The sequence below is a fragment of the Dipodomys spectabilis genome, unplaced genomic scaffold (genome assembly GCF_019054845.1).
Source record: "Dipodomys spectabilis isolate Male_0828 unplaced genomic scaffold, ASM1905484v1 ptg000145l, whole genome shotgun sequence".
NCBI classification, from domain to species: domain Eukaryota; kingdom Metazoa; phylum Chordata; class Mammalia; order Rodentia; family Heteromyidae; genus Dipodomys; species Dipodomys spectabilis.
This window is the reverse complement of record NW_024870822.1, coordinates 3,461,908-3,478,698: the sequence shown is the minus strand read 5'-3', so window position 1 is coordinate 3,478,698 and position 16,791 is coordinate 3,461,908. Positions and strand designations below refer to the sequence as shown.

Below are 16,791 nucleotides of genomic sequence, written 5' to 3'. Positions count from 1 at the left end.
TGGACATCTTGCATTTCTCTTTCTTTTCCAGTGTGAACATGTGTCCCCTTTATCTCTCATTTGTAGTTTAGGGCTTTGTTGAAGCCTAGATTATTAGTCTCTTGTACATTTCTCCAAATATCAATATTATCTTTATTTTTTGTAATGGATTGTGTTAATAGGACATGTTTTTAAACCATAGGAATAAAGTTACCAGGAAAAACATGGAGAAAACTTGTGTGCTCACTACCCAGCTCCTAGTGTTCTGATTTCTCTTTTTCGTGTGTATACTGTTCCAAATGCTTGAACTCAGAGCCTGAGCACTGCCCCTGAACTTTTTTGCTCTAGGCTAGTGCTCTGCCACTTGAGATACAGCTCTACTTCCAGCTTTTTGGCACTTTATTAGAGTTAAGAGTCTCATGGACTTTCCTGCCTGGGCTGGCTTTGAACTACGATCTTTAGAGCTCAGTCTCTTGAGTAGCTAGGATGACAGGTGTGAGCCACCAGTGCCTGGCGTGTTATGATATTTTACCCTGCTTGTCGAATGTTGTTTAAATAAAGACAGACATCTTGCAGTTGAAGCTAATTAGCAACTCTGATCCCATTTGCTAAAGGAGACCATGGTCCTGAACTTGATATTTATCCTTCTTGTACATTTAAAAAGTACTTTTCTGTCTCCGTAGATTTATTAAAATAGCATGTGTTACCTTGGTGCCAGTGGCTCAGGAAGCTGAGATCAGAGGATCTTGGTTCAAAACCAGCCTGGGCAGAAAAGTCTCTTCAGTTAACAACCAGCAAGAAGCTGAAGGTAGAACTGTGGCTCAAGTGGTAAAGCAGTATCCTTAAGTGAAAAAGCTAAGAGACAGTGCCCAGCTCAGTCTCTAAGTTCAAGCCCTAGGACCAGTACATGTGTGCGCGTGCACTCACTCACGCACGCACACACACGTTCCCCTTATGATGAACATTTAGCTTGTCCTACAGCGCTGTTCTGCTATTGTTTTGTTGTATACTCTGCATGTGTGTCTCCAGCCTAGGGTGTGTATGGGAAGGTGATGGGCTGTATGTGAGCACTCTTGCTTCATGATGAGCTAGCTGTCTTATTGCTTTCCTGCATCTCTTCATCATATGCCACATGTGGATTCCTGTTGCTCTTCTCATCTCCTTGCCCCTTGAGATGCCATGCTTCAAGTTTTTGCAGGTCTGATGGTTATAAAGAGAGCTTCCTTGTTCCCTTAATTATTCTTTGATTAGAAGTGACATTGAGTGCATATTAAGTGGCTGTTGGAGTTTTCTCATCAGTGGAAGTACCTGTTTTTGTGCTTTGGCCATTTTTCTATTGGATCACTTGGTGTTTTCTTACATAGTTTTGTAAGAGAATTCTAGATATTGACACTCTACGAGTATAATTAGTAGCAGATCTCATCTCTCAATGAGTGACAAGTCTTTTTACTTTGCTTTATCCATTAATGACTAGGAGTTTCACCTTTTTAAGGAAGTTGTATTAATGGGGCTTTTTCCTTTTTGCTCTGTGTTGTTTTGGTGGGAGGATGGTGTCTTATCTTACCCTCAGCTTACAGAGATGTGCTTTAGGGCAGATCTTTGCTTTTCTGATCTCACTGCCTGGTTGGTGTATTACATTCTAGCCCTGTGTGAGGGAAGTGGGGAATCTGTGCAAGTGGTTGATTACAGAATGGTTCCCAGTGTCTGTGGAGATAGCTGCATCTGTCCCTGTGTGCGTGGGGCTGACCTTGGCGTTAGCCATGATCCTTTGTCTTTACCTTGACCCTGTGGCTGTTTCTGAGAGCTGCTCAAGTACAGTGTTGATTGATCTTTCCTTAAACCTAGCTTATGGCCAGCCTGAGAAAATTGATTGGAAAGCTGTCTGCCCTACTCACCTTCCATGTAGCTTCACTGTTTTACTGCCATTGCTGGAAGCTTCAAAGGCATAAAGCCTGGGGAGTGGTGGGCTCCTGGCTCCTTCTTAGCGTTCTTGGCCCACCATCAATGAGGGTATGGATATATGTGAAAAGAGAACACAGTGTTTGGCTTCTGGGCCATTCTTCCTTGGAACTTCAGAACTGTCTGCACACCCAGAGTGCCAGTGGGTTCAAGGCAGGTTAGACAAACTGCCAGAACTCAAGTATATCAGCAATGGAAAGGCACTTAGGGGTCAATAGGTTTTGTCCTCACATCTCAGTCAACAGTCTCTTGTGGAATGCGTGCCAGGCATCTGCCACTCGCTCTGCTGAGGGTGCAGTGGTGACATAATAGCCAAGGTCGCTCGGGGGTAGGGGACACACAGGGAACAGCAGGTTCATTTCAGTGTCATCAGTGTGACAGGATGGACAAGCAGAGTCCTGAGGCCACATTCCTCTGTCATTTCTTATTTTACAAAGATCTCTTTTCTTGTGGTACAGAAGCTGATTTGACAAGTGGACCACAGCCAGCCCACCACCTGTTTCTAGAGATTCCTAAGTGAAGAATGGCATTTACATGTTTGAATAGTTGGGGGGAACATAGAAAAGCAGGCATTTGTAATAGATTTTGATGATGGGGAATGCTAACCTCAATTAACTGAAATTAGTTATTCCTTCCCTTTCCAGGAAGAATTCCAAACTTGTCCATGGTAGACTTACATTGCAGAAAACTGCTCTCAATGATTAGGAAAAAAAATTAAATTTTATCAGTAAGAATTACATGGAAAATTATTTTCTCTCATATAGTTTTCTTAGTCTTTCTTCTAATATTTCATGCTGAAATATTATGTTACCTGGCCATTACTATACTGTTCTCGTCAGGTGATCTTGGGCAAGTTACTTCTTGTGCCTCAGTTTCTTCATCTGCAAAATGATCATGAGGCTTATTTCCTGGGCTATTGTAAGAAAGAAAGAAGAACTGACGTTAAACTCCTGCCAAGTTTTAAGTGATTCAATAGATATTAGATCTTCTCTAGTGAAAAGTCAATAATAATCAACTTCTTGAGGGTGGTTAAAGGAGCCCAAGGGGAATGGAGGCCGGCTGGGGGTGGGGCTCGGGACACACCTCAGGTCAGTGTCATGAAAGCATCAAATTCCGTTATGGCTGTGAGATCCCAGGACTAGATCTCCTGAGGGCTGTGTCCGATGGTGCTGGCAGATTCCCACTACATTAACGCCACTCCAGCATAATTTTCCTCATGAAGTGCAATGAACCAGAGCTAAAAAATGTAAGTAACAGCTTCAAGTCCTTAACGAGGCTATAAATACAGGAGGAAAATAATTTAAACAGCCATTTCCTGGTAGAAAACTGTCCTTTTCGTAGACCTCTCCACTTTGTCTTTGCTTGCCTCATTAATAGTAGCCACTGGCTTTCTTTACACACTCATTTTTTATAAGAAGGAAACAAAACATTTATCATCTCATGGGAGAAACAAATTGTTTGATGTGGGGACTGTGGTGGGCAGCTAGCTGGGCTCACTTACTGTCCTGGTGACTTGCTCCATTCATAAGTGGTTCCTGATGAAGAATTATATATGGTCTTCCTTTGGGATCATAAACAGCGTTATTATCAGATCTCTGAGTACCCAGGGTCACCTTTCTTAGACCCGCAGCAATCTCTCTGGATTACATCTTCCTTGATCAGATGGGTAAATATTGGGGGCAGGGCTTGTGGAATGAGCTCATATGATCAGAGTGGCATGCAGACTAGGTTGGGTTGGAACTCGAGCCATATCTTCTTACCATACAGACATCCTTGCATGACTGCTCTCTTCCTAATGAAAGCTAGAGTGTGCCCATCGCCAGATTCCAGCATGATGAAGTGTTTCATTTAATGAGAACTGAATGGCTCTGGGAAATGCACAGGACAGATGTCTCGGGTTCTGTGTGGTACTGATGCCATCATCGAAACAGTCTAGAATTGAAGAGGCCTTCAGGGATCCTGGAGAGATGTTCAGAAACAAATTGGGAGGACTTGCCTCAGTAGGCGGCCTTTCCTGTGCCCATGGATGTGTTATGTGCATGTATGAGTGGTTATAGGCAAGTGTGTGTTTCAGAGGCAAGTCACAGGGAAAATAGCAGCTTTTAGTAGGCCTCATAACACCATATTTGTTGGCCCAAGTCAGTGGGAAGAGTTGTTCATTCTCCAGAGTGATTTTAGATAAAATCTGAGATCTGCAGAAGTGAGTGTTAAGCCATCGGTGTATCTGAACATAGGTACGTTTGTGTGCCTTGTTTGCGGTGTTCATTGAGCCTACAGACCTGGATTGTCAGGATGCAAAGGAGAATGAAGGCTGTTGGTCAGAAATCTGTTGATGATTTGCAAATGTCAGTTCTGTATAGTACCAAGCCCAAGGTGCCTCTTGGGAGAGAAGATAAGCAGAGGGTGGGGAGAGAATCCACAGGATTCAGCAGGAGAAGGAGAATTCCCAGTTCTCTGCTGGAAGAGTCTGCAGCACTCACTGCGTATTCTGGAATGATTCTGGTGGAATGCCACAGCTGTTGGAATTTCTGTAGTTGCCCCAGTTTTGTTCCCGTCATCAAGTAGAAATTTGTGAGTGTCACAGATTACAGGGGAAACTGCTGTAGCTGGCTGCTTGCCTTTGTCTACTGCAGAAGGACTTGACTTTCTTTCTTTCTTTCTTTCTTCCTCCTCCTCCTCCTCCTCCTCCCTCCTCCTCCTCCTCCTCCTCCTCCTCCTCCTCTTCCTCCTCCTCCTCTTCTTCTTCTTCTTCTTCTTCCCCTTCTCCTCCTCCTCCTCCTCCTCTTCTTCTTCTTCTCCTTCTCCTTCTCCTTCTCCTTTTCTTGATACAGATGGTATAGTTATTTTAAGTAAGTGATATGCTACAGTGAAAATGGATAGCTCTGTTAAGTTTTTCAGCTTAATGAAGAAAAGAAACATACCAGAGAAGGGAAGAAGACCAATCCTAGCTAGCCAACTTTGTGCTAATGCTTATCCTTCTTCAGTTCCAAATGTGACCCAACACACTGGGATGGGATAAATATTTCAGCCACTAGGAAGCCCAGGAGTTGGACTGAAAACCCCTTTAAAGCAGGCGGGGTAGTCATTTACCTGTTGAAGTCCAGGCATGCCCATGCCCCCCTTTTAGACTTCCTATCCCACTCACATTGTAGGGAAATGGAGCAAAGGTAGAGGAACTTTTTTTTTTTTGGGTCCGGTCGTGGGGCCTGAACTCTGGGCCTGGACGCTGTCCCTCAGCTCTTCAGCTCAAGGCTAGCACTCTACCACTTGAGCCATAGCGCCACTTCCAGCTTTTTTCTTTTTGCTTATGTGGTGCTGAGGAATTGAGCCCAGGGCCTCTTGCATGCAAGGCAAGCGCTCTACCACTGAGCCACCTTCCCATCCTGGTAGCGGAACTTTCTAAGCAAGTACTAGAGATGAAGAATAAGTTTGTAGTGCAGCATTTGCTTTTCTTCTTTAGAGTGGTTGCAGGTAATTCATTTGGGGACCAAGAGAGTGATGACAGGTGCCTGGAATACAGAGCTAAGCAAGGTAGTGCTTCTCTGCCCTCAGTGAGCATTCTGTCCAGCAGAAGACAGTGCAGATACATCACGTTGCTTAGGCACAAATTGGGGAAAAGGAAAATAACAAGAATATGACCAGAGTGAACAACCAAGGCACGGGCTTTAGGTTGGATGTCCTTGAAGGGGTCTGAGAGTTAGTGATTTAAAGTGAGGTGGAAGGGTGAATACAAGGATGTTAGCTGGTTGGGTTGGATTGCTCTCACAGGCCCATGACATATGGTGGCTTGAATAACAGATGGTTGTCTTACTGTTCTGGATGTCTGAGATAAGGTGTGGGCAGGATTGATTTCTTCTCAGGCCCCAATCCTTGATTTGTAGAAGGCCATCTTTAAACTCTGTCTCCTTGTAGTCTTCCCATTATGCCTCTGTCCTAATTCCTTTGTCTCTTAAGGGATTCAGCCATATTGTAGTAGGGCCCACCTGTGGCCCTCATTTTACTTTTATTTTCTCTTTAAAGACACCATCTTTAAATTTATATGCTCACAGTCTCAGGTACCAGGAGTTAGGACTTCAAGTTCAGGGGACAAACTTCAGTCCACAACATCAGATGAGAGGTGAGCTGAAGAATCTTCGAGGTCCACTCACGGCATGGTTGGGAGGCCTCCTGGCCTGGACGCTACTGATGAGGTCAAGGGTGGGTCCCAAAGGAAGCACTAGATGTGAGTGGGAGGGGCCGGATCAAATTGAGCTTGGTATCCCCTGGAGAGTTTGAGATTTAGATTTGTCCTTAAGGATACAGAGGAACTAAGAGAGAAAGGGGGTAGATAAGGATTAAAAAGGGGTGGACATAACTCGTGGTAGATAATATTTGTCCCATATTGGCACTTCTTGTTCCCATAGGGCCTTGGGCTCCTCCTCAAATATTTCTTCTTCCCGTGATTCCCCAGGTGCCCACTCAAACAATGAAAAGAGCTGAGGTGGTCATTGTACAAGCCAAGGAGAGGAAATATAGGAGGAGCCCGATATTATAAAAACTTCCCTCTGGGAGAACTCATCGGACTCTTCATTGGGATGGAGTGACTTGCTACTTACTTCCTTTCACAGCTTTACTTGGACTTCCGAATAAACTTATTCAGTTTAAACACTTTCCTTCCTTTTAACTCTTTGATGAGACAGGGAGTCTGTTTCTCAGAACTATTTAAAAAATGTCACTCTGTGTAAAGAGAAGAATCTGGAAGGAGAGAGAAGTGTTAGGTAGCAGGTGGGTTTAACTGGGGATTTCTCTACCCTGGCTCCATTATTTCTGGTGATTGGTATTTTGTTTGTTAGAGGCAGGGGATGGTTTCCTGCAGGATACAAAGCAACATTCCTGACCTTTCCATGCTAAATGCCAGTGGCACCCTGCTCTACTCATGACAACCTTTACTGTCTTTAGGAACTTCCACATTCGCTTGGGAACAAAATTGCTCCCTAACTAGACCACTGGTTGCAAAAGGGAGTTGGTGTTTGGTGCCAATGTGAGACAGATTGATAAGGTTTGAGGAAGGTTTTGAGAAAAGAATAAATAGGATGTAATTTCCTTTGCCTTGGTGTTTTTGCTTGATACTCTGGACACTTCCCTAAAGGACAAAGCTGTGTGTACACACAGTGGAGTGACCCCAGGGGAGCACCGAGGATGTGCTTCTCACTCTGTTATCCTCCAGGCTCTGTCCTGACTGGGGAACACCTGCTACCGTGGACATGGTATTTAATCTCTGCATCTGCATTTGTTTGTTAAAGTCCTTCTGCTAACAGCCCTATTCAGCTATCAGAGCAGGCACTTTGGAATCTAATCTGATCAATTTTCTGGTTCTGGAAATCTGTTCATCAGAGCAAGATTTCACAGTTGTACTGGCTTTTCCCAGGGGGTATGCCTGGGAGAATTAGCTTTGTCTACAGAAGTAAATGTAAGTGATTTCCAAACAACATACAGCGACAGTTCTGCATTCCGTGGCCCTAGTGACACCCAGAACAGTTGTTAAGAAACAGCTGGAGTGTGTGGGTTTCTGAATTGAGTATTTAGTGTCTGGCTAGGATCCAGTACAAGGCTAGGGTTCCTCCCTATCAGACACTCTCAGCATCATGACCTTTCACCTGGAGACAGTACACTGATTTTATATCCTTCTCAGGATTGATGGTGACTTTCTGGAGCTATCTTCAGAGGGAATTTGGTGTTGAGCCTAGACTCAGGGGGACAGGGTATTACAATTGATTAGTGATGTCTGGGTGGTAGAACAAAAGAGATGGTAGCATAATGTTTGTAATCCCTATCAGAACACATGCTTTTTTAAATCCATGTTCTTCTGGGTTGTGCCTTCTTGTACCATACCCCATGTCTTTGCTGACATTGTTCTCTGGACCCGAAGGGCTCTTACTTTTCATCCCCAAGTATTTCTCAAACTTCTCTGGAAATTTTACTTTTTTCCTGGACTCTTTCTTTCCCTTCCTCCCTTTCTCCCTCCCTCCCCCCTTCTCCCACCCACTCTTTCCTTCTTTCATCAGGGGGCTTGAACTCAGGACCTGGACACTGTCACTGAGCTCTTTTACTCAAGGCTAGTGCTCTACCACTTGTCCTATAGTGCCACTTCTGGTTTTCGGGTGGTTAACTGGAGGTAAGAGTCTCATGAACTTTCCTGCCTGTGTTGGCTTTGAACTGTGGTCCTCAGCTCTTAGCCTCCTGAGTAGTTAGGATTATAGGTGTAAGCTGCTAGCACCTGGCTCTGAAATCTTTCTTGATTCCTCAAATTTCTCTAAAGAGCACTGATAGCCATTCAGTGATTTCTTAAGTATCATGATGGATTTTTCTTGGGTCCGGTCACGGGGCCTGAACTCTGGGCCTGGGCGCTGTCCCTCAGCTCTTCAGCTCAAGGCTAGTGCTCTACCACTCGAGCCACAGCGCCACTTCCGGCTTTTTTCTTTTTGCTTATGTGGTGCTGAGGAATTGAAACCAGGGCCTCGAGCATGCAAGGCAAGCGCTCTACCACTGAGCCAACTTCCCAGCCCCTCATGATGGATTGTTATTCATAGAGATCCTCTGGCCACAGAAGAGATTATGTATTGGAGAGGGCAAGAAGCAGGGCGGGCAGAAAGGCCAAGTTGGGAGGGAGCTTGTTGCAGGAATTCAGAGAGAATGGTTGCTTGGGCTATGGTTGTGACTTATGGTGAGGGAGACTTGGGGTTGCTTATCTGTAGCAGTGATGGGGTGAGGAATGGACAAGGAAATTCCTAGGTTTCTGATGTGGGTATTTGGGCAGAGTGGGGCCTTTTGCTGTAGCTTATCTTCTGGAGTTTTCCAGTGAGCTATGAGAGGGGATAATAGATTAACTATGTTAATCTATTACATTGTGGCAGATGATGTATAAGGGAACCGCTATGTGCAGCTTGCCTCATGGTGGTATCCATTCCTGTTGGTGGATGCCTGCTTCTTCCAGTTCTAAAATGTTTTCAGCATCACCCCAATAGTGACATCACCAGACAGCAGAGTTGAACACTTGTCTGGAGAAGCCAGGGAGACCGCCAGAGGGAAGGCAACAGAGAATTGCTTGCTTGCAGATTGTATATGGATCTGCTAGGTGACAGAAGGCATTTAGGGGAAGTGAAGCACCCACAGAAATCACAGTGTCATTGAGCGGGAGGTATGGATCAAGTGGTAGAGACCTTGCATGAAAGAAGGTGCAGTAAGAAATCTGGAGTGTTGAGATCTAGCGGTAATTCCTGTTGCTAATGCTTGTGGAAGAGCATAATGGGCCTTTCTAGTTGTTCCAGGCACATCTAATAAAGGCCATATTTTTAATGCAGCTGTGGCAGTGTAGGCACAGGTGACTGTGCGGCCTGAAGGAAGGACCTCCAACTTTATGTTCTCCAGACCTAGCACAAATGGTTGGTCATTTGTGCTGGATGAATAAATGCTCACTGAATGAATGGGGGGTAGGGGTGGAGGTAGGGCTCTGGAGCTGCTGTTTGCTGAGGGGCTGGTCTTTTTCTCCTTTCTCCTAGCTTATTTTATATCCCCTCCTCCCTTATCGCCCAGCTATTGATTCACTGACAATGATGGATCAGGTGAGTTGGATGAGTTTCTGACCCTCTTCTGCCTACCATCATTCCATTCTTCTCTGTTTGCTTTGCTTTCTTATAGTGGCTTGGTGTAGGGGCCTTGGCACTTTATAATTATTCAGGGAAGTTGAACCTGAACCTTGGGCTTGGTTCTAAACCTCTAGTAACTCTTGGCAGGCGCTGTATTAGCCCAGCTAGCCTCCTGGGGGTTAGAAGGCCTGAGTTCAAGTTTCATCTTGGCCTTTCCTATTCACACAACTTCAGACAGGTCAGTTTGTTGGCCTGGGGCATCCTATTTCCTAGAGTAAAATGATCTCTCAGTATTGTTGCCAACTTGGCCTAAGTCCAAGGACTCTGGGATTGTAGGGACTGTGAATCTGAGGCCAGGAAGGCTCCTGCAGTTCTTGCTAACAGAGATATTGAGAGTCCAGTGCACATTTTTATCCACAACTTTAATTTTTAGCTGTTAACAGCTGGTTAGAAAAGAACTTTTGGGTTTTTATAGTCAATCTCTTTGAGCATCGATTTCCTGTTTGCCCTGTATTCTTCCCAGTTTAGTGTCTCAGAATCTGTAGCAGACAGGTGGGACAGTTCATCAGCCGGGTGGGGCAGAGGGGGAAGGCCCAGACACCAGTGGAAGGTCACCTGTGGCCTTTCCAGCTCGGTGGAGAGTTAAGCCCTGGTTGCCATTGCTGTACCTTTTGACTGCCCTGCTCCCCTATCTCCTAACAGAGAGCCAGCTGCTCCCTGGGAACAACTTCACCAATGAGTGCAACATTCCTGGCAGATTCATGTGCAGCAATGGGCGCTGCATCCCAGGTACCTGGCAATGCGATGGGCTGCCCGACTGCTTCGACAAGAGCGACGAGAAGGAGTGCCGTGAGTGACCAGCCCATAGTTGTGGTTTGGGGGCGGGTGAGGAGGGTGATATCCTGGGCCCAGGAAAAGAGGCTCAGATCTGGGTTAGGTTGTTGTGATGGTTCTCCATCCGCAAGGAACCAACCTAGCAGTGGACCCAGGGCTGCCTGACCCAAAGCCCATGTTGGTGACAGTCTTACAGTCCCAGTGGAGTTACTTGATGTGGCCAGAATCCAGCTTGGAACCAATGTGCGTTGCTTCCCCTTGTCCTTTGCTGATAGATGCGCTCTGGGCCTTCTTGGGGTTGCTCCCTTCATATGGGCACCACCAGGTTGTGATGGTCCTTGGTGTTTCCTGCCTTACTGCCTCATTCAGCCTCCTTGGACCTGTTTGTACAAAAACACGAAGGAGTTCTGAGTTGAGGATCAGCTGCAAGAAAGGAGGGAGGCATCTGGGATGTGAGTTGGTTTCCAGGTGTCCATTGATCATGCTTCATGACTCTGAGTTCATTTGCTGCCTCCTCCTCCTCCTCCTCTTCCTCCTGCCTCCTCCCCCTCCTCTTCCTCTCAGCAGAGGGGACTTGGCCATGGATCTTTCCTTTGGCTCCCCAACAAGTAAAAGCACCAGGAGGGAAGGCACAGGCTGGCCTGAAGGGCCACTGCCTTGGGACCACATACCTTCACTCTTTCATGAGCTTTGGGAACCAATCCATGTGGCCTGTCTGTCAGGACTCTGTGTTCTGGCTCTGAATCTGCAATCTCTCTTGAAGCCAGCAGAGGAAATGGCTGAGGATAGGATAATGACTTGAACTTTTGGCATAGCTCTTACTGGGATTTAAAGTCCAGACTGTTGACGCACAGGAAGGAACGCTGGATTTGTAGGCCACCACGAGGCCATCCAGGGAGCCAGATGCCCCCTTGCTTTTCAGTGTACTGATAAAGGTGGCCACTGAGACCGGGCCCCTCACCTGGCCCAAATATCCTCCAGGCCTGCTCCTGTTCTTCAGAAAAGTTGTGGAGAGAGAAAATTGGGAATGAAGGGGAGGGGAGACTATTTCATTTGTCCAGTGTATGTGTGATTTTTCTAAAATAGAACGTTAGACATAATGCTTTTTTTTCTGTGTTTTTCCCCCAAATTGCCTTTGAAAAGTGTTATATCTGTTTCAACTTTTTTCTGTTATTTTTTTTTTTCATGGCTTTAAAGCTGTTAGAAATGTAACACTGGTAATTTGAGTTTCAAGGGAGATAGCATGTATGAGTTCCATCATTTGTCTGGTCCTAAGGATTATTAAACACAACACAGATGTGGAATTGTTTTGTTTGGTTGATGATATGTTTTTTAGCTGTGAACTCACTGTGAATATTGGACCTGTGAGAAGTTTGTGAAGGAGTTCAGGATGAGGAAGAAGACTCTGTTTTACTGTCGGCTCCATTAGTGGCACCCATGTGTGTTTCGTTATTTCTGTGACATTCTGTGTCCCCCTCAGGCAGTGCGTTCCCATGATTTTAGAATTCATGCTCACACTAGAAGATGCGATAGGGAATGGTGAAAAAGGTTGGTGCTAGCAGCTGCTGGGAGCTGTTTGGTTTGGTTTGGAGTAGGCTCATTCTTGACTATCCAGAATTCTGCCCTTCATCCTAGAGACTTGACTGGCATTCATTTTGTCTTGATCAAAACATAATTAAAATTTTAACCTTTCCTCTGTCCCCCCCCCCTTTTTTTTGGCTTTAAATTGCAGAGTTAGACAACAAAGGGAAGTGAGTTTCTTTTCTAATAGAAATCATACTTTGATTTTAAATTTCTTGCCTACTCCCTTCCTGTTTAGGAGTTGAGTATGAGCTTTGGAGAAAGGCTGTCTGTACTCAAATCGGAGTCCTTTTTCCCTCCATAGGGGACTAGGCTATCTCGGGAAAGTTTCTAGACTGTTCTAAACTTTAGCTATTGGGAGGAATAAATAAAGTTCTTTTTCCCGGAATAAATAAAGTTCTTTTTCCTATTTTTTTTTTGGGGGGGGGAGGGAGGGATGGGGTCCTTGGCCCTGGGCTTGAACTCAGGGCTGGCATTGTCCCTGAACCGTTGTTTTTTTTTTTTCCCTCAAGGCTAGCACTCTACCATTTGAGCCACAGCCCTATTTCCCGATGTTTTGTTGGTTAATTGGGGATAGAGTCTCATCGACTTTCCTATCCCGGCTGGCTTCTAAGTGTGATCCTCAGTGCTCCATTTACTAAGAATGAGCCACTAGTAACCAGCAAGAGATTCTCCTAGTGCCTCAATCTCTTCTCCAAAATGGGAGTGATAAGGCTTCTTCTAATCCTGAGTGTCACAGTGAGGTTTTAATGTGTGTGCGTAAGGCATTCACCATAGAGCCTGCACACTCCCCGTGGCTTGTTAGCCTATACTGTCTACACAAACCACGCTACTTGGTGTTATCATGAGTTGTACGATCGAGTCACCTGCCTTTTCTGCTTCACAGTAGAGGCCCTTGGCATCTTCACCATGCTTTCTATTTGCAAATTTTTTTTTAGTGAAGTTGACTCAGTTGACAAGGGCCACCAAATATGTGCATTATAACTTACTGTTTAAATCACCTTTGCTTTTTAAATTATCGTATTGTAAAGGTGATATACAGAGGGGTTACGGTTATTTAAGTCAGGTAATGAGTACATTTCTTATCAAACAGTGTCACCTCCTCCCTCATTTTCTCCCACTTTTTCTCCTCCCTCCCCCCAAGTTATATAGTTCATTTCTGACAGTGTCTGGTGAGTATCACTGCTGCATTTGTTCACCCCTTGTCCCACCATTTCAGCGTTTCCTCTTCCCCTCCCCAAATCAGATAAACTTATGTAGGAGATGCAGGGTACAGAGATCAAAAACAGTGACACAAGGAAAAAGAAAACCAAGCAAACAAACAAAAAGAACCACAAACACTACAATAAAAAAAAAACCCTCTAGTTTCCTTTTTTTTTTAAGCTTACGCTGCTGAAGATACTTGGGACCTCTTGAGTGGCCTAGATAGCAGAAAGACATGATGGCTTTAGCTTGAGCCAGGGTGGAAAGCCTGAGGTTGCATCTCTTCAGGACACCCAGAGAGCAGCTTGATCAATAATCGATGCCACTTTCTTCCTCGGCCTTCTGCAAGTCACAAAGCCCTTTGTCTAATTCTCTGGCACATCTGGGTGCTTTAGGAGAGGACAGGGAAGCATCTGATGTCCTTGCAGAGATGAGGGCCTCCAATGCTGACTGATACTTGGCCGCTGACAAGATAATTCGTAGAGTGAGAGACAGAGGGAGAGAGGTATCTTGTGGTGGGACATAGCCAGTAAGTAGCTCCTTGTATCCACAGCAGAGGCCAGAATTTTCAGACAGTAAGAAATTTTATCATAAAGGTAATGAAATCACGTCGTGTAAAAACCGAGGACAGGGAGAGGAGAAAAAACAAAAGAATCATACGAGAATCCATACTGTAGTAGACCCAGCTGTCTTGGAAGGTTTCATTCAGGTGCCTTTCTGTTTTAATCTCTGTGAATGTTCTGTTTTGCATTTCTAGCTTTTCTATGTAGCATTGTGCCAAGTCATCATTTTCTTTTTGCATATTTTTCTTTCACCATTTGAATGCCTAGATATGAATCCTTTTTTTTGTATTTATTATAAAGTAGCTTACTTAAGTTATTGTTTGTTATTTCTCATTACTTTTTATTTATGTATATTTTTTTGCAGTGCTGGAACTCTGGTTTTCCTATTTAACTAGGCAAGCACTGTATCCCTGAGCTACACCCCCTCCCCTGCCCCAGGCCCAGCATTAATGGGTTCCATTTTTCCACTGTTGGACATAGTGTACACTGTTGTGAACATGAGGGTGGGTATGACTTTGCTCCTGTTTTGAGAAATTTCTTTAGACTGGAATTCTCAGAAATGAAATGAAACAGCCAGTCTGGGGAGTGGAAGCTTTTTCTGGCTCTACAGACAGACTGCCCGCTTGTTTGCTAAAGGTCTGCACTCCTTTGCTTGCGCTGGCAATGCCTGAAAACCAGGACTTTATTTTTGTCTTGGCAAGCATTGAGTAATCTCTTTTAAAAACATATTTTGGGGCTAATTTAATAGTTGAAAACAGTTAATGTATATAAGATCTTTTTTTAAAAATTGAGGTTGAATGTTTTCCCATACCTCCATTTACTAGTTATTGTTCCTTGTGAAATATCTATTAGTACGCTATTGTTAATTTTCATCTGGGCTGATGCTTTACATTCTTTGCTCTGTGTCTCTGGGGAACAACCTCATATCGTTTTGAGAAGAGGCTCAATTGGGGAAACTTTGAGTGTATTTTTGTTCTTGGTTGGTAGATTGCCCTGAGTGATCTTTTTATCCAAATTCCCTTCCCTTCCCTTCCCTTCCCTTCCCTTCCCTTCCCTTCCCTTCCCTTCCCTTCCCTTCCCTTCCCTTCCCTTCCCTTCCCTTCCCTTCCCATCCTTTCCCATCCCTTCCCTCCCCTCCTCTCTCCATCCCTTCCCTCCCCTCCCCTTCTCTTGAAAGGAACTGAGGTATATTTTAGGAAAGCATAGCTGCTCTCCGAAAGGCCTGCTTGTGTGGGAGTCCTTGTGTGGACTTACTAAAGTCTTCTGGGCCACACTGTCCTGGGCATGTCCCATTTTATTAACTCATTGGATAGTCACAAAAGTTTTATTGGGAAGGAACTGGCCTCTTTTCCAGATGAGGAAGCTGAGCCACAGAGGGATTAGGATTATACAAAGCTTGTCTCTGAGCCCAGAAGGTTCTGAGTCCCTCTTCCTCTAGCAGAAAATGCTAGGGGTCTTAGAGTCTTTCTGAAAGGTTTAAGTCTTCATCAGAGAACTCCAGGACAGGGTGTGTGTGGGGGGGTGGAGGGGGTGTCTGAGTATTTCTCTCCCAGCATCTGTTACTCTGCTGAGTAGCTTCCTGTGGATTGTATGTTGTCATTGATGTACTATCATGACTGTGATCATTGCTATAATGAATACCTGAAATAATCAACTTAGAGGAAAAGTTTATTTTGAGTCACAGTTTTAGAGGCATTAAGTGGAAGCTCTGGTGCTTAGGGCATGTCTTGAGATAGCATATCATGGTGGAGTAAAGATGCTTATTTCAAAGCCAGGAATGAGAAAAAAAAACAACAAAAATAAAACTGGATGCCAGTGGCTACTTAGCTACTTGGGAGACTGTAATCTGAGGATTAAAGTTTAAAGCCAGACCTGGCAGCAAAGTTTGTGAGATTCTTAGCTTCAGTTAACTATCAAAAAGCTAGATGTGGATTTGTGGGTCAAATGTTAGAGCTCCAGCCTTGAGAGAAAAAACTAAGGGACAGTGCCCAGGCTCTGAACTCAAGCCTCAGTTCTAAAGAGAGAGAGAAAGAGAGAGATAGAGAGAGAGAGAGGAGAGGGGAGAGGGAGAGAGAAAGGAGAGGGAGAAAGGGAGAAGGAGAGAGAAAGAGGCTCCCTCACCTTCAAGGGCATAGTTCCAATGACTTAAAGTTCTCTCAGTAGACCACATCTCTTATATTTTATTACCTCCCAACATTGCCACCCTCCAAACCAAACTTTAGCATATGGACCCTTGAATGACACCCAGAAAACAAGTTTCTTTTTTTTTTTTGGTCAGTCATGGGGCTTGAACTCTGGGCTTAGGCGCTGTCCCTCAGTTCTTCAGCTCAAGACCAGTGCTCTACCTCTTGAGCCACAGCACCACTTCTGGTTTTCTAGTGGTTTATTGGAGCTAAGAGTCTTATGGACTTTCCTGCCCAGGCTGGCTTTGAACTGTGATCCTCAGATCTCAGTCTCCTGAGTAGCTAGGATTATAGGCCATGAGCCACCTACGCCTGGCATCAGAAAACAAATTTCTTTTTTTTTTTTTAATTCAATGTCTTTTTTTAATTTTAATTTTTTTTATTGTGAGAGTATTATACAGAGGGGTTACAATTACATGGGCAAGATAATGAGTACATTTCTTATCAAGCATTGTAAAAAACTCAGTGTTTTTCTATGTTAATGGTGTGTGTGTGCGTGTGTGTGTGTGTGTGTGTGTGTGTGTGTGTGTGTTTTGAGCTTTTGTGTTCCATGGTTAGCACTTTGCCGCTTGAGCCAAGCTCCACTTCTGGCTTGTGGGTGTTTATTTGGCTTAGAACTGTTATCTTCAGATCTCTGTCTCCTGTATAGCAGGATTACAAGAATAAGCCATTGGCTTCTGGCTAAGGGACTTTTAAAATGGTTTTTAGTCTTCTGAGTCTGTTTTCCTCAAAGAAAGTATAATTTAATTACTGCCACTCAGTGTAATAAAGCAACAGTCCAAGATTGGACTTTGACTGCCAGCTGTCCATGTCCTAACAAAGTTGAGAAAATTCTCCAGTGCTTGGGATTCCATTCACAGGGTG

The 16,791-nt window shown here is 44.6% G+C and overlaps 1 protein-coding gene across 2 annotated transcripts in view; it reads left to right on the top strand.

Annotated features, from left to right (window-relative positions):
- The window catches only part of Ldlrad3 (low density lipoprotein receptor class A domain containing 3), a 252,056-nt gene that overhangs the window by 61,951 nt on the left and 173,314 nt on the right, over positions 1–16,791 (top strand). For both annotated transcript variants that reach the window (XR_006149233.1, XM_042691631.1), the window contains exon 2: positions 10,266–10,412. Coding sequence is in view for 1 of the 2 variants with exons in the window: in XM_042691631.1 (XP_042547565.1) it covers positions 10,266–10,412 (147 nt within the window). In the remaining variant the exon portion in view is untranslated. The remainder of the gene's footprint in view (positions 1–10,265; positions 10,413–16,791) is intronic.